At 41.7% G+C, this 21,817-nt stretch overlaps 1 protein-coding gene across 1 annotated transcript in view; it reads left to right on the forward strand.

Annotated features, from left to right (window-relative positions):
• The window catches only part of LOC115016178 (triple functional domain protein-like), a 74,707-nt gene that overhangs the window by 3,988 nt on the left and 48,902 nt on the right, over positions 1–21,817 (forward strand). The window contains 1 exon segment of the mRNA XM_029443859.1: positions 12,375–12,425. Coding sequence (XP_029299719.1) covers positions 12,375–12,425 — 51 coding nt within the window.

Consider the following 21,817-nt stretch of genomic DNA (forward strand, 5'->3'; position numbering starts at 1 on the left):
TTCCAGACTGGAATTAATACCTAGGCCTCAGATCTCAGAAACGGGGAGTTTTGTTGTGGCATGTTGTCAATCAAGTAATAATCCACACTTAACATATCTTCGGCTACACTGGTGACTAAGAAGCTGATCTAGTGTTGATTTCATGCAGTTATTACTTGTTGATAGTGTAGGGTATTATTCACGGTGGAGAAAAAACACTGCTGACCTGGCCTTCATGAATGAATGTTCAGAGACTGCAACACGTCACTCACAAGGTTGGGTGTATGTTTGAATGAGCTCTGGTGTGTACGTGTGTTAGTGCAAGAAAGAGAGTGAAACAGACAAGCAGGGGGGAGAGAGAGAGAGAAATCTGATCCAGAGCTTGCATTTATGACTCAGGCCCATTCACCCATGATGAGGTCTGCGCACACACACACACACACACACACACACACACACACACACACACACACACACACACACACACAAGTACACACACATGCACTCTGAGACTAATGGATATTGATCCAGGAGATGGAGACTGATTGGGCTCCCTCAGTAAAGGTTTCCTCCAGGCTTAAAGCTGCCAAGTCAGACATACAACAGAGGCTAAAGCCTAATGCCATACAAAGCAGATTTCTCTTATCATCCTGTGTTTATAGGATGGAAGTAAGCAGAGGAGTGGTGCGTCACAGATCAATGTAAACTATTGATTGAAGTGTAGATTTGTTGCCACTTGGTTTCGCTCCTTTCATGATACTCAATTACCTAAGAGCCTGTAATCATAGAGAAACAGCCAACAAAATGATTATCAGAACATGTTATTTGTTCAAGTTGGGGGGGCTTGTGAGAGACAGATTTTAAAGGAGACACATTATGCTAATTTCCAGGTTCATAATTGGACTTTGTTTCTTCTACAACATGTTTACACACTTAAATACACATTCTTTTTCTCATACTGTCTGTCTGAATATACCGATGTTCACCCTCTGTCTGAAACGCCTGTCGCTTTAAGCCCCCCTCTCAAAAAAGCCTAGTCTGCTCTAATTGGCTTGCGAGAAAAATTGTAAAAGTAGCCATATGCTAATGAGCCTGCATGTGACATAGGAAGGGGATCCAAATCTGAAGGGCTTTTTGAATCCCATGTTTTCTGATATAGGCAGCCCACAAATAATGACTGTGTTGTCTTATTCTACAGTTTGTGGGTTGGTAGGCACTCCAGATACCCACATGTTGATGCACAATCACAGAAAAAGTGCGTTGTTTATGATGCGTCTCCTTTAAAAAGCAGCAGAGGCTTCCTGACTTAGCAGCCGCTGGTGTGAGCCACACCCCCAAAACACTGGATCCTACATATCCCACAGTGCAACTTGATAGCATCTGATGGCGTCATCATGTTATTTTTATCTGACTTTGGAACGCTCCCTTCAGATTCTCATAAGACAACTGTTTTCACAGGCTGAATAATCACTCTCATCTGCATGTGTAAAATCAGTGCAGTGCCCCTTTAAACCACCCCACTAACACAGACTTGGCTACTAAATATAGGTTGGCGATACAGATAACATTTTCTATTACGATATGTGCAGTTTGATAGATATCATTGTGTGTGTGTGTGTGTGTGTGTGTGTGTGTGTGTGTGTTGTGTGTGTGTGTGTGTGTGTGTGTGTGTGTGTGTGTGTGTTGTGTGTGTGTGTGTGTGTGTGTGTGTGTGTGTGTGTGTGTGTGTGTGTCACAGTCATGATGTTATACATTTTCTCAAATCAACTGAGAGTCTGAGAAGTCAAGGAATGTATTTTTTGGCTAATTGCAGCAAATTAAAAACCTGACATAGAGCAGTTCTGCTTATTGATTTGCAACATTGGCCACATTTTACTAATACACACATAGATATTAAAGTGATAGATAGATTACGGATGCTTTGATACACCAAATCAGTATTGGTGCAGATACGGACTCTGTTTGGCCGATGGGTATCGGCCATGACAAATCTACATTTAATACAGTATCATTACAAAAATTCAGTGTTTCCACCATCACTTTAATGAATTCATAATTTTTTAATAAAAAAGGAGCAGACCGTAGCTGCACAAAGGCTTCAGAGAACCGAAACCAGTGCATTGGAAAGACACGTTTTAAGAATCTCACGCCGAGTAATCAGGGGTAACTCTTTTCGACACTTAGGCATCATGTGGTTTGCAGTACGAGGGGCTTCGTGATAGGCACCCTCTGTTCTGTCTGAATTGTTTTTCACACTTACACACACTCACCCGGGCACTTTCTCTGATTTGCCGTTCCCACTGACCCCGGCTCTGTCTACTCCATCTCGTCTTCTCACTGTCTTTGTATTGTTAAGGTCACGGCGTACTACATTCACACCCACAGCGAGTGCCATTTATACTCATACATACATGCTCGGCTGCAGAATATCAGGTGCCTCACACACAAACCTCTAAGTAACTGCACTATTTTGCAAAAGAGAGTGAACATAATAAATGGAAGCCAGCTGGAGGGAAACATGATGGTTATTAGAGTTTAGCCTTTTATTTAGCCAGGCCACTTCAATCAACAACAAATGGATAACTGGGTTAAAAGCTTTTTTTAGAAAGGGGTTGGAGATTAAGAATAAACATGGGAATAAAAAAACAAACACTCTGCTCTGTTCCCTTTTATTATGGCGTTAAAAATATGATGTTTCAGTTAGCAAGCCATTCATCCCTTAACATGAAGCGCAGATTCAACACTGAACACATGGTAACAACATGAGCAGTGCAGGCATCATTAGTTGCCCAGTTTCTCTGTCATACTCTCATAAAAATGTATTAGTGAAGAGTAAATAATTAAAATTGCTCCATTTTCCCATGAGTAGTTGTGTAAACACATAATCTTTCTCATCCCTAATAACAGGTGCAGGTACATCACATTTTAAATGCAGATTATATCTAGCCGGGCAAGCCCCCCCCCCCCCCCCTCCCATCTGCTGTGAGGTCAGTGTGAGTGGGAGGATTGTGATTTATTTTTTCTTCCTTGTTTGAATTATCAATGTTGAAGGCCATGTCCGTATGAGCCAAATGTTGGTAAATCATTAGCATTCGATTAAACAGTTGCCAGTCTCGGTTCAATGAGAAGAATGACATGGCAGATCACGTCGCCTGTGACGTGCTTCAAAATCAAATCAAAATGACAGAAACTGTCCTCTCGTAAAGCTTAGTGAAACGTTTTGGAACCGGTCCCACTTTCACTTACACAGCCAAAGCACTCCCAGCACAGACATGCTAAAAGCTACTAATCTCAGACAAAGGAAAGTGAATTAAATCAACTGCTTGAACAACTCCTAATTTAGGTTTAAGATTCATATTTTCAAATAATTTGATAAGATGATAAGCATCAAAAGCATTAACTTGGATGTATGTTTCTGGCCACTTGGTTGCTATAAGTATACGTAAGTAATATTTACTCTACTTTAACCTTGTTTTTGCTCTCCACTTACTTCTGAGGGAAACTACAGGCTCTATAGCTGCTAAATGCTCCACTGTGTGAACCAGATAGGACCGCTGAGAGAGTGAGCCAAAACTTTAAGGTTCCGGACAGCTGAGAAATGAGCTTAGAGGTGCTCAAATTTAACATTTCCTGCGACCCCCGTTCACATACAGATAATCATGTTAGTATAAAACTATGGATTATAGCATTATAAATGTTAAGCCACATGTTGCTCAGAAAGGTCAGTTCAGTTGACGTTCCCTGGATAAACTTTGGTCAAACAATTTCTGTGGTAAACCTGATGCCAACACAATCCATCATCTTGAGCAAGGCCTTTGTTACTGATCTGTGTATCATATCGCAGGCTTGTAGGGACTGTCATCCGGGTCAGGTTTACTTTGTATTACAGTGATAATTTATTGTCATGCAACACAGGGTTGCACAACGAAATGCATTTGTATCTGAGCGTGAGAGAACATGACAGAACAGCACAAAAACAGTAGAAATAGTGCATTCCTGAAGTGCATTTTATTTATTTGCAACAGGAGGAATGGATGTATTCCTTTAGTGCAAAGTCTGTGCTGTCGTAATATCATGAGGTGAGATGAGGTGCATTTCTCATGGTGGCAGTAAAAGTGTCCACACAGGGTTAAATGGTTGGAACCAATGAGACATTGAAATGAATGAGGAAATCTATAAAAGTCATAAACCCACCTACTAACGCAGATCAGGAAGGAATCGTCCAGGAATATCAACAGTTTTTGATGCAAATGGAGAAATAACTGATACAAATTTAAGTGTTTGGGGACTGTCACAGTATCCAACAAAGAGGCCTGACCTCACAGATTGGGGTCCACAGCAGAAATGGTCAGAAAACCTGCCCCACAGATGTCTGGGTAGAATAAACACTCATTTTTCAATCAGAACTCTGCGAGCGAAGCCATCAAAGCCATGAAGTAAAATGAAAAATGCAGCACCGAAGTCGTTTGTAGCCCAAAGCATGTATGATGTCAGTATGAACTCTAAGGCGTACCACAGTAATATAACCCTAAACCAGAACAAAAAGCACCAGATTGCATTTCAGAGGGAATAACATTCACTTCCCTAATAGTCAGATGCTTGTAAACAAGTTTTGTCTCTCTCTCGCGCTCTCGATGTGCCGTACATGGCAATGTGAAGAGCGGCCTGTAACAGCTTACCAATGAGGTAGCACAAGTTTGCGGAGTGATTTGAAAAGGGACATGAATAACATTGACCCTGTATCTGGAGCATTCGCATGCTGCAATGAAGTAATTGCAGAAATGGATTTAGTAATATCGCCATAGCTGTACATGTTAATAATAAAAATATATCGCTGAGTGTACAATATCTTTGATGCCAGAAGGTCAGTATGTAATTAATAATCTAGTGAGCAGATTGCAGATCCTCTCAGAGGGTATGGAGCGTGTGGGAAAGCAGAATGGCCAACAACTGTTTTTAACAACAAAGCTGCTTACTTAAACAGGAATATATACTTGGTGTGTTTGAGAACAGAGCGATGTGGCAGCAGCACCCTGGCCCTGTTTGTATTCAGTTTAAGTGATGGTGTGATGTTGTCAGCTCTAAAAACATCAGGCATGTTGGAGGTGAGAGTTCATTGGATTACACACATTGACCTTATCTAATCTGGTGTTTATTCTGTGAGATTACTGTGTATTTGTGTGTTTCCGTATGTAGGCGTAGACAGAAGGAGGTGGGAAGTAGGAAGGTGGATCTGTGGTGCTTCAGTGCACACAGTTACGCACACCGATTACCAAAACAATACTTTTTTTCAAGGAATATAAACATCTTTTTCTACAAAAACCTTCTTAAATGTTGAAGGAATTGTTTAACATTTTGGAAACTACCATTCAAATGAGATGAATAGTTAGTTACCACTCATGTCTGTCTTTAAATATGAAGCTGTAGACGCAGAGTCTCTGCTGGCTGCCACATAATCTCCCTTAAAACAACAACTTGTCCTTTTTAAACATTGTTTTTTGTACCGATTGATTAAACAAGACATTATGTGACCGTGAGCTTTAGAAGTGTTGGTAAGTGGATTTTGGTACCTTCAGACAGAGCCAGGCTGTGTCCCCCCTCCTTCCAGTCTTCATGCTAAGCTAGGCTAACCATCATGTCTTGGCGGTATCTTAATTTTTAACCGACAGATATGAGAGTTGTGTCAATCATATTGTCTAAACACGAGCAGCTACACCAAACTTAACTTTACCAACTTTCAGACTTGATACGTTTATACTGAGTGCAATGTACACACTTAGATAGGTACCATCATGCTAACAATAGTTGCAATGTCTTCTATGTGTATGTAAACCGTGTCGGCGAAGGCCTGTGCTATCATTAAGGCTTTACCACCCACACAAACAGACACACACTAGATAAGACCAAAGGCCAGCTGATTAGAGTTAATACTTACGTTCCCTTTCTATGGTCTTGATGTGGACCATTGAGTTGAAGGGTGGATCATATATTGCATTTGGATGCATTACAAACAAAGTGTTACCTGTGGTCTAACTCTAATCCACTGACAAAAATAAACAAAAAACTTTGCTCATGTAGTAACATAGCTGTCAATCAGAATACTGGTGAGTCAGGCAGAGCAAGGTATTTCCAGTCAAAGTAGGTAATGAGGGGTAAATAATTTTAAGTGGCAGAGGGCTTTGGCTAGTATTATTTTGTGCTGTTGGAAGACTTATTCAAAAGTATAATATAATAATGTGAAATTAAGGCTGTTAGTCAATTAAACAGGGAATTGAAGTATCAGGATGTTTGTCAGATGTGTAAATGAGTTATTGGCTTGTTCACATCCCCTGATAGGAACAATTATAACACGCATACAACACACACAGACACAGACACACACACAAACACACAAACCTCTTGCTTCGCTCTGTGTTTATAAAAAGGAGCATGTCCCACTTTTCCCTCATCTGCCGTGCTCTCGTTTGGTAATTTCTCCGGCGTAATAGCTAATTGGTGTGAGCTCGGGGAAAATTTGCCGCGAGAGAGAGAGAGAAAAGAGTCGAGGGGGCAAAGAGAAAAATGGTGAGGAGAAGATGGGAGGTGGGATGCGAGGGAGGTGGGGTGCGCAGGTTGCAAGTGGCCGTGAAGTCACGTGTGCAGATTAACCATTTTCTTCACGCATTCTTGTAAGAGGAGCATAAACAATAAACGTCGGAGTGAATGATTTTATTATCCTGTTGGAGGGAAATAAGGAAATCTATTCAGCGCAGGTGGACAAGAGAAATTCAAAGATGGAGAGAGAGAGAGAGCGAGACCTTGGAGAGATAATGAAGGGAGGATGTGTGCCAAGCTGTGTTAACAGTTTCTACTGGTTAATGAAAGAGGTCAGTAAAAGAATTGAATCAGCGTGTAAATAGATTAGGATCAGTGTGAAAGATTTGCCAGAATGGCCTGTGCTCCTATTTTGAGAGTAGAATGCGACACACAGAGAGAGTGAACCAAACTAGGACAAGTCCTGAAAGACCATTGTACTCCATTTTTCTTTGGGTCTCCAGTGCATTCAAAACTGCTATCTCACTGTTGCCCTCCCCATCTCGCTCACTTTCTCTTTCTGTTGCTTCTTACTGTTAAGGGCTGGGAACCAAGAGAAATTGATCCGCTGTAAACCTCACAGTCGGTGGCCTTTTGTGTCTTAAAGCAAAGGCTATGGACCGCTGAGGTCCTTGAGAGGATCCCAGAGGTTCCCAGGCGAAATAAGGAACAGTTTAAAGCAGTGGTTGGGTTTTAAGTCCTGATCTTTAGGGCAGAACCAAGCTTTTTTTATTTCTATTTTTCTACAGTATCTTATAGAGACTCCTTTGCTCCTGGGATCTGAGTGCAGATAACACGAAGGTTGGATAGAAATAGTCACACCTTCACATTTTGTAAATTCAATATGCTCTTATCGATCATAGATTTAGTTATGATTAAAGATTAATGTATTTATCTACCGTAGACATAGTCGTGAGTCAGCCCAGGGTTCATTTTGGCATCTATTTTAGATTTAGTCTCTGTTTTAGTCTTTAGACGAAACCGGCTGTGCATTTCCTCGTGAAAGTATTTGAGTGTACTGGTACTGATGTATTCAATTGTTCAACGTTTGGAATGAAGAAGAACTGGCTAGCTAGTTCACAATGAATAATCTCTTCAGTGTTACAGATGCACTGTGACTGTCCAACCAAACATGGAGCTGGTTTAAGGTTAAAATGAATAATGATTGACTGAATGAATGTAGGCTAACAGAAACACTCATAATGGCTCCGACAGACACACTGCATTCAATGTGGATCAGTCACATCTGGCAGATACCAAATCAGTATCAGCGTTCAGGATCCAGCATATCGGATTGGTGCTTCCAATAGCAAGTATGTGAACAATACTGCTATCACTCTACACACATTAGGTAAAAACAAGCATATCACGGTCCTTGGATTTGGTTAAAGGGGAACTCTGTTGATTTTATACATAACTCTTGATCCTCATGAAAGGAGGACTGTTAGTCTGTGCAGGCAGAAACAGAGATTTATAAAAAAAGGATGACACAGACATCCACGTTCGCTTCCTGCTTGGGTCTCATCAGTTACAATGAGGGTTTTCCTGATTCGTCACACCTCTTATCGCATCTTTTCCAGAAGAAAACAAACAACAGCGGTTAATTCAACATGGAAACCATATTTACAGGTTACCTTGTTGTCTATGCTAGCATCTGTTTTGCAGTTAAATTCTGCATTTGATAATGCTACTACTGCCAACATGCACAGGAGGCAAGCTGTGTCCCATGTCCAGCGGGTCCTGTAATATGCAATTTAGACGCGTTGGTATGAGAATCTTTTCTCTAGCTATAACTCTACCACTTAAATAAGCATAGTTGGCAGAGCACTGCTGACCATCATGGCTGAACTAGCAAAGAGAGGTGCGCCAGTTACAGAAAATCAGGCTTCTACAGAAGTCAGCAGAAAGCAGCGTCACAGTACCGATCACCTTGTTTGACTAAAAAGGGATCTTTAAATACAACAACGAGCTCCAAAAACACAAAACTCTTTTATTATCACCTGAAGTTCGGTATCTCCCACCTATAGCTCAGTGCCAGGCAACATGAACCTTCTCAGATGGGTGATCCCTTAGGTAATATATTGTTAAATGTGTTGTTTATGGCCCTTGACATTTAAATGTTTACTAAACCCCTACAGCAGTGTCTACATTCTCTTAAGACAGCAGGGTATTGCTCATTGTTTTTGTGCCTCGCGCCTCATGTTAGTCGTTGTGAGCCAGACAATAGGTATGTTTAAATGAAAGAGGGTCTTTCCTACTTGTGTATGAGTCAAACGATGAGTGTGCCTGCCGAGAAGGGAAAGGCAGGGGCCCACAGAAAGGGTGGTCTTGTGTTAATGTGGGCTCAGAGACAGAAGCGGTGTGTGTCGGGACAAGAGAGAGCAGCCTGCAGAGGGGAGCTCAGTTTAGGATACAGTATTGCCAGTGTTCAAGGGTTCAACAGAGCTGAGGTGAGTTCACTGTATCTGAGTGTATGCATGTTTCGGAGGGATGGGAGTTTGGATCTTTTTATGGAATTGTGACCGTTGCATATTTTGCTTGTCATTTCCTCAACGGACGTTAGATGTGTGCGTGTGATCTGTTTAACTTTATCCAAATAGTTTAGCTGACGTTTTAGCGGTGGGCTTATCCTACTATGGTCTGCAACAAAGTGTCTGTGTGTGTCTGTGTGTCGGTGTGTTGGATTAACCCTCTGCTTCAACGGCCACATCTCATAGGAAAAGCCTCCTTTCAGCTGCATGTGTGTCTTTTTATGCACACACAATGTGTTTTATCTCCTTTTTGTCCATGAGTGTTTGACTTCTGGCTCAGCTACAACCCTCATTGTTTATATTGCGATAAGATGTGGGCAACCACTACTGTAGTCTGGTATTACATTGTTGCACACTGCGGCTTAAGTGGACATCTTTGGCATTGCAAATATGTGAAGTATGTGGGTGTTTGGTCTTTCTCTTGCTTTCCTTTTTTCCCCCTTTACTCCTTCATCCCATTCATTCCCTGTTAAGTTCTCCCAGGTACTTGGCTTTAGAGAAAATTCCCCTGAGATCTTTGTGCTTCTCTTTCTGTGCCATGTTTATATACGTGTATGTGAGAGCTTTTTCTTATGAACATGAGCCCCTGTGGCATTGTCAGTTGTTGCCAGCATGTGATGTGTTCTGTGCTGCTATATGTTCATTAATGCAAATTGCCACCAGCAAAATATTGCTAAGTCATAGCTGTTTAGTGAAATAGTTGACTCAAGTAGCCCCTACAGAAGGGAAGCAGTTGTCTCATAAATAGCAATTGTATCATAATGGTTACTTTAGCCGAGAAAAATAAACAGGAGGATTTAATGTGATACTGTGATATTGGTCCTCGCAGGGAAACTCTTTTCTCTTGCCTCTGAAGGGCAGAAGACACAAACTGCCCCCCTGTTGCTAGTGTGTAGCTGCCACACTGCCACATATCGGAGTAATCCTAATCAAAGCTTTGCCCACTTACGTAGCATTCACATCAGCACAGCATACCGTTCACATACTTTGTAACGTGAACACCGTATTTCGACTGTTTACCCCGTGCTGTTTTCCATCGTCACGATAAAAGGAAAGTAGTTGACAGTGTTGTATTTCCACTGTTGTGAAATCCTGTCTTTGCGCATTATAAATCATTGTTCAGTGTCTTGGCATCTTATCCACCTTTTTAAATGCATTAATCTGTTACTCCAACTGGACTTTCTGGATTGTATCTTATTGTCTCACAGGTAACTGAAACAACACGCCCCACCAACGCAACGGCTGTTTTGTCTGAACACCCACTAAGTTCATTTTTCAATTTTAAACCAACATTTAATGGATATGTTCCTTTTTTTTTTGTAAATCCAAAATGTTTTAACCCCATACAACAAACGTTGCAGTCATACAAGAAGTCTTGACTTTCCCATCTATCAATCTCATATGAAATAATCAAGTTGGATCACTGTCGTGTGTGCTTGCAAGTGCAAGCATGTGAGCGAGGGAGATATTTAAACTTGTAGGTGTGACTCAAGTAATTACTTTATTGCATCTCCACACTATTTCTGCCACAGTATTCTGGTTTATTTGTAATGGTGGGACTGAAACCGTGCAGGATTCACAACACAGATGTTTGAGTTCAATCCAGACATATTTCCAAGTGTGGCATCACTACTGATTCACATGCATGTTTTAGAGGATGCTAAAGAGTCTCTGTGTTGGTGGTGTGACATTTTTTACATTCTACTTTAGGTGTGCACATGTGGGTTAGGGTTCGATTTAATTGTTAAAGTAATTTATTATAAAAGCAGGAAATGCTGTGCCATGCTTTATATTATTTTAAACTGAACATATTTGTGTTTTTTTTAACAAGACAACTTGGATTTATAAACTGGGATCGACATTTTTTGACGATTAATCGAAAAATTACAGATGAATCTATAATGACCACAATCTTAATTTGCAGCCTTACTGTATTGTACTGTAGTAGCAGTTTAGTGTATAAATCATATACTGAATCTCCTGTATACTACATGTCACATAGGCTTGTTAGACTTGTATATAAAAGTCTAACTAAATCCTCGTCCATATTGTTGGATACTTGACAGTACAGATCATATATTCAGTCCAGCCACCAGCTTCGCTCTGCCTTAATGCAGCGCTCTGTAAGGTTAAACAGGAAGGAGTAAGCCTGAGTCAGAACAGAGGGAGCATGTGTCACTGAGTCAGCCAGTGGAGCGTCCAGCCTGTTTACATGTTGACAGCACATGACACTGACCATATCTTCCCCTCAGTCACAGCCTCTCTCACACACAGGCTATAGGCTGGATCAATGGGCCGATTGTTGTATCGGCTGAGAAACTAGTGGGCCTCGGTCATGAGGTATAGGGTGATGAGAAGATGACTTATGCACGCACTGGTCCAGAGTCAGCAGGACATGCTGTTTAAGAACATGGAAAATTGTCAGATTGGTGGTACGTCAGTATAATAATTATAAACTAATGATTCCGTGGTCGAGACGTGCGGTAGCTTCTTTTTTTTTCTCACAACAGTGGCATTGAATTGGCTCATATTTCTGAAAATGTGCATAAAATGTGACTGTGCGTATAACTCAGTGTTTCCTGTGATTAAGACGATGTTGATACTTTGGCTTTTTGCTTTACTGAACAAGCTAATGTCGGAGAGTTTTCCATCAGCCTTATATATTGCAAGAAACTTCTCTTTTTGCTCTAAAGCTATGCGGCAGATTTCTGGCAGTCTGTACAGACTCTTATTTTTTTTTTGCCACGCCAGCACTGATGGCAATGTCAACCTGAAAACAACTATTGGATATGTTGGCATGGAATTTGGTGCAGACATTCATGCCCCCCTCAGGATGAACTATAATGACTTTTTTTATCTCGTGCCAACATCAGGGCAACATTTTTATCTATTATATGCCCAAATAATATCTGCAAAACTGATGACATTCCCATTAGCCTAAGCTCTACTTGCTAATTAGCAAATGTTAGCATGTTGACTAACTTAAACCTAACATCCTGCTGAACAATAACATGTTAGCATTCTGATGTTAGCATTTAGCTCAAGCAACACAGTGCCCACAGCCACACAGAGCAGCATGGCTGCAGACTTACTCTTGTTTTCTCCTAGTTTGCTGTTCTCATGTCATTTTGGAAGCTTGGCTTTAGATATAAAATCAATTTTGTGATCCATTAATGGTACAGAGACCTATCGTCATTTGCTTGTCATCCGCCTCCCCATTGTTTCCTTTGCTGTTTTAGACTATGTTGGTAATAAAAAATTAAAACGTATATCTTGTGTGTGTTCCTACAGATGGCTCCCTCCCTAAAGAGCCAAAAGGAGATGTATCGAGTCAGATAGCAGGTAAAACAAACCTAAACACAATTCACATTTTGCTGTTGTTTTTCCATCCTCGCCATGTCTGTTAGTGCGTGTGTGGTGATGGTGGAGGAGTGTGCTTGTTTTACAAAAACACACACACACACGATTAATATTTCAGTGTTCCCACTGACAAAGACAGGTCATTGTCACCGTCATCTCTCACATCTCCCTGACTACCCTTCCTGTCTCCACCCCACCATCTCCCCCCTCTCCCCCCGCCATCACATACCATGTTCCCCGGTCTGTGATTGGCTACCTGTGTCTAGTACCCGTCTCCGTAGCGACAGCACTCTCATGATGATGATGAGATGGACGGTGTCTGTATCTTTCTTCTCTCACGTTTTTTTCCAGCCTTTTGTTTTAGGGTAGTATTTGGTTTTAGATTTGATATGTACAGTTGCTGCTGCTGTGTCCTCCGTTATGATTTAATCACCATTCCCTCATCCTAAAATCACCTTTCTTCTCAGCAACACTTACTAATGTTATGACTGTTTTGATATTTGCTAGTCAATAATGCGTGCCTTTGATGTGACAGTTTGAGGAGACATATGAACAGATTATTACTCCCTTGTGCTTCAGGGGGAACTTTCAATGTTTAATAGACTGGGCTTTCCAGTCTGAAATAAAGGAGGACAGTGAGTTGGCAGGTTGCTCTGGTGCCCGGGGGCCCCCGATGAAGACAGCTCTAGCGCCCGCAGAAAAAAGGCGATGAAAACAACATGAATGCAATTAAATCTAGACAATACTTGGCTTCATTGCTTCTGTTTGGCCTGTTTGTGCAACAGTGTCAGGGCAGTTTTTTTTTCTTATCTTCCTGGTGCTTGCCAGTTATCACTTCCTGGTTTAGAGAGGGGGATTAGGCCTGTCCATCTGTTTGCCTGGCCTCCTCAGCCACTGCCCTGACTGGGCCGCTGAAGAATGGGTTGCAAGGGGTGGGGAGCAGTGGTGTTATGTAATAATGTAAATGCCTTTGGACCTTGACAGATGTACTGGAGAAGGCTTTGCAAGGAGTGTTGTGGGCTTGAGCATTTCCATCCCTGTCTGTCTCGGCCTCACTGGTATTTTGGTCGAAATGTAGAACTGCTGCTGAATACAATTTGTATAAATCTTCTGTAATCAATTGCATTCTGCAAGTTGAAATTTCATTTCATAGTCTCCTCCAGATGGCGTATCCATGCAGATTGAAATAGCTGAAGCAGAAAAAGGCTTGCTGTTGACAGTGAACTGCAGCAGGAGTCAACTGCTGAAAACAAGACTCTGAACAGTTCACTGCGTGTGTTTACAACGCTGGAAGAAAATACAATAAATGCAGTGGTTGTTTTCCTCTCTCTTTATCAGATTGTTTTTAATATAAGTCTTAGTGTGGCAAACTGCGCCTTTTCTCTGCCGTCACGGTTTGTCAGTATGACATCAGGTGGCATTAAAAGATCCAGACAAATGAACTCTTGGCACCAATAACAAGCCGTCTTTTCTCTCTCGTCTCTTTCTTTCCTCCTCCCTCTCCACTCCTCCCCTGCTGTGTTTGGGTCGCTGGGGTAACCCTGGCCTGTTTCTCGCTCAGTTAACCTACCCTGCTATTAGAGGTCTGGACGGATGGAGAAAACAGAAAGAGGCGGAGGTAAAGGAAAGACGGTGCGCTCTCTCTCACAGCCCAAAAACTCTGATTTGGGGACAAAAAGAGGAAAATGGGGAGGACATGGAGAGACGACTGGAAACAAACACCCAGGCGTTTCTGTTTAATCGCTCGCGCTGTCAGCTCTGTGTTTCTAGATAATGATACCCCATTTTCATAGACGCAGCCTGATTTTCAATGCAGCATGAAATAAGTACTACACAAATATCTCTTTTAAAATTGCACCTTCTCTTCCATGCGTTCTCTCTTGGATCCAACCTGACGGCTGGCCAGAGGAATCCTTCCAGTGTTGTCAAGGAGGATTTTACTCACAGGTTTAGGGGTGTCAAGGTGTAAAATATGTAGTGAAACCGGCCTCCTTCTGCCTTAAAGAGCTGCTAGCAGAGAGTTTTAGTGGTTTATAATGCAGTGCAGGCTTTCCTACCACAGTGAGAATAACATTTGAGTGCAAACACTTAATATACGATGTATTACTTAAACTTATTTGTAAATAAATGGTCAAATGAACGATTAGTGGCTTAGTTGGTACAAATGACATCTAAAAATATGGGCACTGAAACAATAGGCTGTAATTACATGTTCTTTCTTGTTAACTAGTTACCCACTTGTTTGCGTGTATACAGTGGCATAGCCAATGCCAGCTGTACCCACAGTAGGTGCATTGTTAGAGTAGCACAGCTGTGTCTGTTCACAGCAGCCAATAAGATCAGCCCCTCCTGTTTCATCGATATGCGTGTCCAGCAGCCAATCAAAGCTTCTTTAATAGGACGAGAGGCAGGTCGACAGCGGCCCGCAAATAAAACAAGACAGTATTGCTGGCTGTGTATAAAAACACAAAGCATAAAAATAGCATTTGCAATAGAGAGAAATAGGGGAAGAGAAAGACATGAACAAAAAGAAGATGGAAGATGAGGCAGATGAGAACATTGGAAAGAATAAGATGAAGAAGGAACAGCTTTGTGTTTTTCTTTTAACAGCCTCAGTGTTTCAGACACAGGGAAAATTACACTTTCCTCAGTTACATACGTACATTAATCTGTCACCTTCTGCTAATTTTTAGTTGGTGGGATTGTAGACACAGTAGTAATTACAGAACCACAAAAGACCGGGGCTTCATGTTGTTACATTGCCCAGTGTGTCGGAAAAGTCTTTAATGACTGGAAAATGATGAATGTTCTCAACACGACGAGTGCCAACTTCCAGACACATTTGCCGACAGTAGTGGCACATTTCTTTGTATCTTGTAAAATACATCCAGGTTAGCAGTAAATGATGTCTATTCATGGCAGAGCAACCGTAACCAGTCAACTGAAAAGCTTTTCTGCACGTTAAAGCGGTGTGCATTGAGCTGCAGTACGAACGATTCTCAGCGTTTAAACAGTTAAGATGGCAGCTTTTTTGTTTTTAGCCTCTCCAACAGCAAAAGCGTAAAGAATGGGTTCTGAGATCTGTCCTGTTCTACAGAGGGAATGCACGTGGCGTCACCGTAGCGAGAAGTCCCTGTGGATACACCCACTGAGTGGCAGCATTAGCGTTTAGCTTGAATGTCGGGAAAAACGCAAATAAGTCTAAAATGTGAAAGTTGTGCGCTTGACTGTACTGCAATTTTTTTCTACTAAAGTGCAGTTAAGTTTACGTAAATTGATTCGACCAACGCAAATAAAACATGGCATAACTGCAACAACATTTAACAACTCACAAGGTTTAGAAACTGAACTGTTTTGCTCTTTTGGCACTTGTTTCGGTTGAAAAGTGACGTCAGCACATACTCTCTATTGGATTTGAGGACGTTTTCTTTCCCAAGTCATTATCCAAGATAGTGTTACGTTAGTCCTCAACCTAAAACCTTTTCGCTTGTAACGTTAAAAGTGACATTTTTCTTTCTTTCTTTCTTTCTTTCACAATATCATTTACTGTGTGTAGCCATCACATTAAGACCGCTTTACAGGGTTCTTCTTTTAAAATGAGTCAGCTGGAGTCATTACAAAGGCAGACAGAGACCGCAGCTTCAACCACCTCATGAAGCCTTTAGCTAGCCAACTACAGCCGATCAAATCTGCTAGGGCCAGTTGTCATTTTAGATCCAAAATCCACAGAGAGCAGCTTGTGTCTTCTAGGGTTGGGCGATATGTTAAAATGTTCCAACCGACGATAGCTGATCTATTCGTCCAATCGCCCAACCCTAGTGTCTCCCTCTTTCTGAAATCAACGAGCCCTTGTTTCAAACACTGCTGTAAATGTAGTGATACGTCTGCCACTGTTATCACTGTAACAGAACATAAAGCGTGTCAGGTGTAGCAACAGAAACTAAGCTTAGCGAACAGTCCATTTACTGCAGCCAATTTGCGATTTTCACAGGATGAATCTTTTGGGGAGAGCATGAGAGTCGGTTAATAACACTACACTGGCTAGTTTTTTGTTTTTTTCAGAGCGTCTTTGATCGTGAAGTAGTTCAGGGTCCAACTCATGGACGCCCTATTCCAGTCCACTCCCTCAGCCTCAAGGAATCCCTGTCATTCCCACACATCCCTCAGTAAGGAATTTCTGGCACGCTGTGAATGTGGGAAGTCCACAATTATGCAGGGTTGCACACACATGTGCACGGTGTTGGTTTCTCTTGACCCGTAACAGCTGGTTTAGAAACGATGCGTTCAAGTCAGCTGCTGGGGAGCCATTATGAGATTACGCCTGCATGTAACTGCTCTTTAATCAGATTGGGAAGATGGTGTGTGTGTGTGTGTGTGTGTGTGTGTGTGTGTGTGTGTGTGTGTGTGTGTGTGTGTGTGTGTGTGTGTGTGTGTGTGTGTGTGTGTGTGTGTGTGTGTGTGCGCTCTATGGTATGTAGGCAACTATCCCCCTCCCTTCGCTGACTGACCGTACCACCCATCCCATCTGTCCTGGTCCAGGCAGCTGTTGCATTCTGTTTTGTTTTTTTAAAGCACAGAAACAGACACACTTCGACCGCTCCCTGGGGTATTTGTCACATTTGTATTTCTCTGGGGCAGTCTTGTAGTGGTGTTGTTGAGTAAACTGCTTTGTTGTATGAGCCATCCCAATGCCCACTTGACCTCTCGACGGCCCCTACGAGTCTCTTGCTCTCAAGCCTTTTGAGTGTTGACATATTGTGACACAGACACACACACGAACACACGACCCAGTAACAGTCCTGACCTAAATGATGAAGTGACTGTGATGTGGTAGTTTCCATACAGCATAGGATGATGGACATTTCTGGCATTTCCCTCTCATCCCTTGCCCTTTCTCACTGAGGGGTGTAGCCATATCAGTGGTTACTGCGTTTCACCACCACCCACTTCACACAGGACCAGTGACCCAGGAAATATTGGGACTGACGGCCGATAAGAAAAGGTTGATGTAGTTAATGCGTTACTGGACTTACTAGAAAATACTGTCCACATCAGCTTTTGGAGAATAAATTCTTAAGGCTTCGCAATGGACGCCAGTTTCTCTGAATTCCTAAATCTGCACGTCATGGATCAGGTAATAACCCCCTCAGCTGCAGCTTGATTAAGAATAAGATAAGGAATGTCGTGAAATGACATATTCTGGTGTTTGTCATTGTACTTCATCACTGTCGGGGAGGGTAAACATTGACTACATGTTATTTACTTTTCATTTGGTATGCCCAGCGACTTCATGCATCACAGCACTCCCAGACCTTTTCTTACTTCGGTGGGCTGCCCTCTTATTGTCAATGTGTGGGGAAATGTAATCTAAAGACCCACGGTAGTTTGCGTGGTTGCAAACACTTTTTTAGCTCCATTATTATTCTTCATAACTTCTGTGATCACAAGTTAAGCCATTTATGCTGATATAATAACTTAAAAGATATCATATATGGGTTTGTCACGTCACAGTGGGATTTAGCAGAACGGTTTGGTTTGTTTTGGCGAATGCAGTCTTCTTGACTTATTGAGACTTATCTAAATGCTGCCCCATTGCTATTGATCATAGTAGAAGCTCATCTGTCAATCAACCAGTAGTAGTAGTAGTAGTAGTAGTAGTAGTAGTAGTATGGGGGTATACTGCTAAACATTGATACACGTAGACGGATACAACCACAGTGTAATACTGTTGGTTACTGCTTGGCTCCACTGGAGCGACAGTTTTTAATGTTATATCCAACCCTCTCCTGCACTGTAAGAGATCTCCCCATCAATCTCGAGTCTCCCTCCTGATGCTAAGCGGCTTCTCAGGTTGCACAAATGCATTGCAGGCATATTTATAATTATTGCCCCTCCGACACATTGAGGATTACCCACCAGGAACCTGCCTTTCCAAAAGACAGACAGATTACCAGCTCACCTAATGCCAGATGGGGTGAACACTGACTCTGCGTTGAAACTCCACAGATTGCTGTATTCCAGCTTGGAAATGTTTGCACCAGCTTTTCCGTGTTAACGTGTAGACAACGCCAAAGTGTGCGGTTTTGGTTGTCTGCTGGATTGGAATATCTCCCCTCAGGAATCCCAGGATTAGCTTCAGCTGCTGCCACAATGGACTGGGATTCCTTCAGCACATCGGCCCGTCACTCTCTCATTAGCTGATCGTAGCAGTGGACCACGTTTTCCCATTTACAAACAAAGCCAAATCCACAGCAATTTATGGATTTACCCTAACCCTTTTTCTTTCTTATTTTTTTTTGCAATTTGTGGAAGAATTATCAAGTATGGCTTGCTGGGCAACCAATCACAAATGGCAGTACGCCCAGACAGACTCCGCCCTCATCCTGCTGACAGGTACAATGATGGTTGTGGTTGTGGTGGTGAGTGGGAGGCAATTATAAATCTACCATGAGGTCATCACCCTCCTCTCCCTTTTCTCTTCATTCCTCCGTCGCCCCAAGAAAAAAATAATTTAATTTAGTTATTTTTTTTCTATTTACATTGCATTTCATGGGGGCTGGTATGGCTCAGGAGATAGAGTGGTTGTCCACCAATCAGGACGTCGGTGGTCCGATCTCCGGCCCCTGCGGTTAACATGTCGAAGTGTCCTTGGGCAAGATACTGAACCAAATTGCTCCAGATGGCATTGCCAGTGGTGTGTGTTGTAAAAGTGCTTTGAGTGGTTGCACAAGACTAGAAAAGTGTGTTATAAATGCAGTCCATTTACCCTTTTTCAATTAAATAAAAAATAATGCTGAATACAGCAAAAAGAAAGAAATAGGATGGAAATGATTTTGTGTGTTTGACGGTGACCGACTGTCTGTCATCACCATCTATGTCTTCTCTTTCCTCCTCTGTTTGTGTGTCCACCTGTCTTCTCCCACCTGCTCCCCTTCTGCCTTCCTTTTCGCCACTCTTCCCCTTCGTTTGAATGTGGGTACTTTGAATGGGTACGCACACAGTGAAAAGTTGAAACGGATTCAACTTTTGGAGAACAACAACCAGACGTCATGCTGCGGCACCCAAATCACGTAACCGGTGATCAATGGGCTATTCAAATGTAATGGGTCAATCAAATGAGTGTCATTCAAATGGACCATTTAAGTGACACACACCACCGCAAACCATGCGGTAATCACTGCAACGCCTGATTTGGTGTGAATGCAGACCCATCATTCCCCCCCTAATTCTCAAACTTTCCCCCCCTCTCAGCCCAGTTACGACAGTATGACTCGTCTAATTATCTCACACATTTTTTAGTAGTTTCTCTTTTCCTTGTCCACGTTTTTTGCTCATCTTTCATCTAGAAAACACAACTTCTCCAGTGTGTGTGTGTGTGTGTGTGTGTGTGCGTGTGTGTGACCTGCCACTCTATATTTAGCTGCTGTGCCACTTTCTCCAGTCGCAGAGCAGCGCAGAGCACAGGGAAGTGGTGTCTCTGTGGTTAAACTTTCCTTTTTGTGTTTGGTAGAAGAGAAAATCCAGCCTCTAAAATACTTCGACAAAGCTACATACCTCTACAGGAGGTTGTACTGTATGCTATACTTTCAGGGTCAGAATATTTATAGAAAATCATCATTGCCATGCCATTTAGAGGCAGAGTTCATCAGGTAATAAGTAATAATTATAATCCTGTGTAGGAAACAGTCAATCACACAGGTTGAAACCATGGATATATATCATACGCCAGTTTCTCCTCGAACCGTTGCAACAACTTCCCTTCACTTTTGACATTTGACATTTTTGGAAGATGTAGGAGATCACTAAGGTTTTTATCTGCAGAAGAGGAGGAACAAGCAGAGTGTTTGGAAGGAGGGAAAGGTTTTGTGGGTGAAAAGTGTGCGTCTGTGTTTTGGCGTGTTATAAAAAGGACGCAGTGCACCTGGACAGACCTAAATCTAGTGACCGTTACATTTGACTTTACAGTAGTGAATTCACACAGAGCTACAAAGCACTCTCTCTCTCTCTCTCTCTCTCTCTCTCTCTCTCTCTCTCTCTCTCTCTCTCTCCCCCCCCCCCCCAACTCTCAGAGTGGTTTTCAGCTTGTCATCTTGTCAACATTAGGTTTTTCATTGACCTTTGATTATCCTGCCTGATGGCTGTCAGCCAATCAGACTGCATGTTTGTGGGAACCATCAAAGATTGTCTTTGCTTTAGAAGATGATTTACTCACACATAGTATAAAGATCCCACTCAGTATGCACACTTAGCTTCACACAACAATGGTTGTAGACATTACTACTGTAAATAATGTGTACTGATAAACAATATACGGCAAAGTTTAGTAAGCACGGTTTAAAACACACCAGTAATGTTTCGTAGACTGTAGAGCTGCAACGATTAAGAAGAGATATACTTTATTGTCATCCATCTGTATACTGTGCAGAACAGTACACGGAGGAAAGACTTTGTGTTTCCTCTGGTCCCCGGTGCACAAAACGAATGAATGATGCAACATTCAGTGGGAGTGAAGCAAACACTCAGACTACATATAAGGTGTAAGGTACAAAAACAAGATGCAGAACAACGTGCAACCATGTAGTGCAACACACAGGACAACTATACCAGTTCTAAAAGAATAGAAACGTATAAATGAGAGTAAATGACGACTTCTTGCATGTCAGGATTGTTTTGTTTTGTTTTATATGATTGGGGGTGTTGGACAAAACAAGTCATTTGAGTAGTCTCATTGTTTTCTGGGAATTTGTGACTATTAACGATCCTTTTTATTATCGTTTAATCTGGTTATTCTCTCATTAATTTGGTCTAGAAAATAAAGAAATCCAAATTTCTTTGAATTGTTTGTGGAGTCAAACACCAACAGTCCCAAATTATATTCACTTGTCCATGACATAAGAAGCAAATGCTCCCATTTGTCTTCACAAATATAAAAACATTACTTAATCAAGCAACAAAAGAATGAATCTTTTGGCAATTGAGTAATTACTATCAACTAATGGATTCAGCTTTAGATTCAGAATCAGTTTGTTTTACTTTAACAGTGTTTGCTGCAACTCGTTTGTATAGATATACTATTCTTTCCCTTCCCAGTTATGTATTTTGTCTGTATTTGCGTACAGTAAAGGCTGTCGAGGCAACAACAAAGCTTTTATATCACGTCTGCCATACTTCAGGAAACCCACAATCTGCAGTTTTCGGCTAGCAGGTGGTTTGTCTTATTAGTTTTAAGTGTTTGTTTGAATTGAAAACACTTTTGTTTGTCTGTGGCACATTATTTGAAACTAAAGCACAATCTGTCATTCATGGATTTAATCAAATGTGAGTATTTGCTTAATTGATCTATTCTAATCTATTTTATTTTGGGTTATTGGGAT

The sequence above is a fragment of the Cottoperca gobio genome, chromosome 11, assembly GCF_900634415.1.
Source record: "Cottoperca gobio chromosome 11, fCotGob3.1, whole genome shotgun sequence".
In the NCBI taxonomy this organism is placed as follows: Eukaryota; Metazoa; Chordata; class Actinopteri; order Perciformes; family Bovichtidae; genus Cottoperca; species Cottoperca gobio.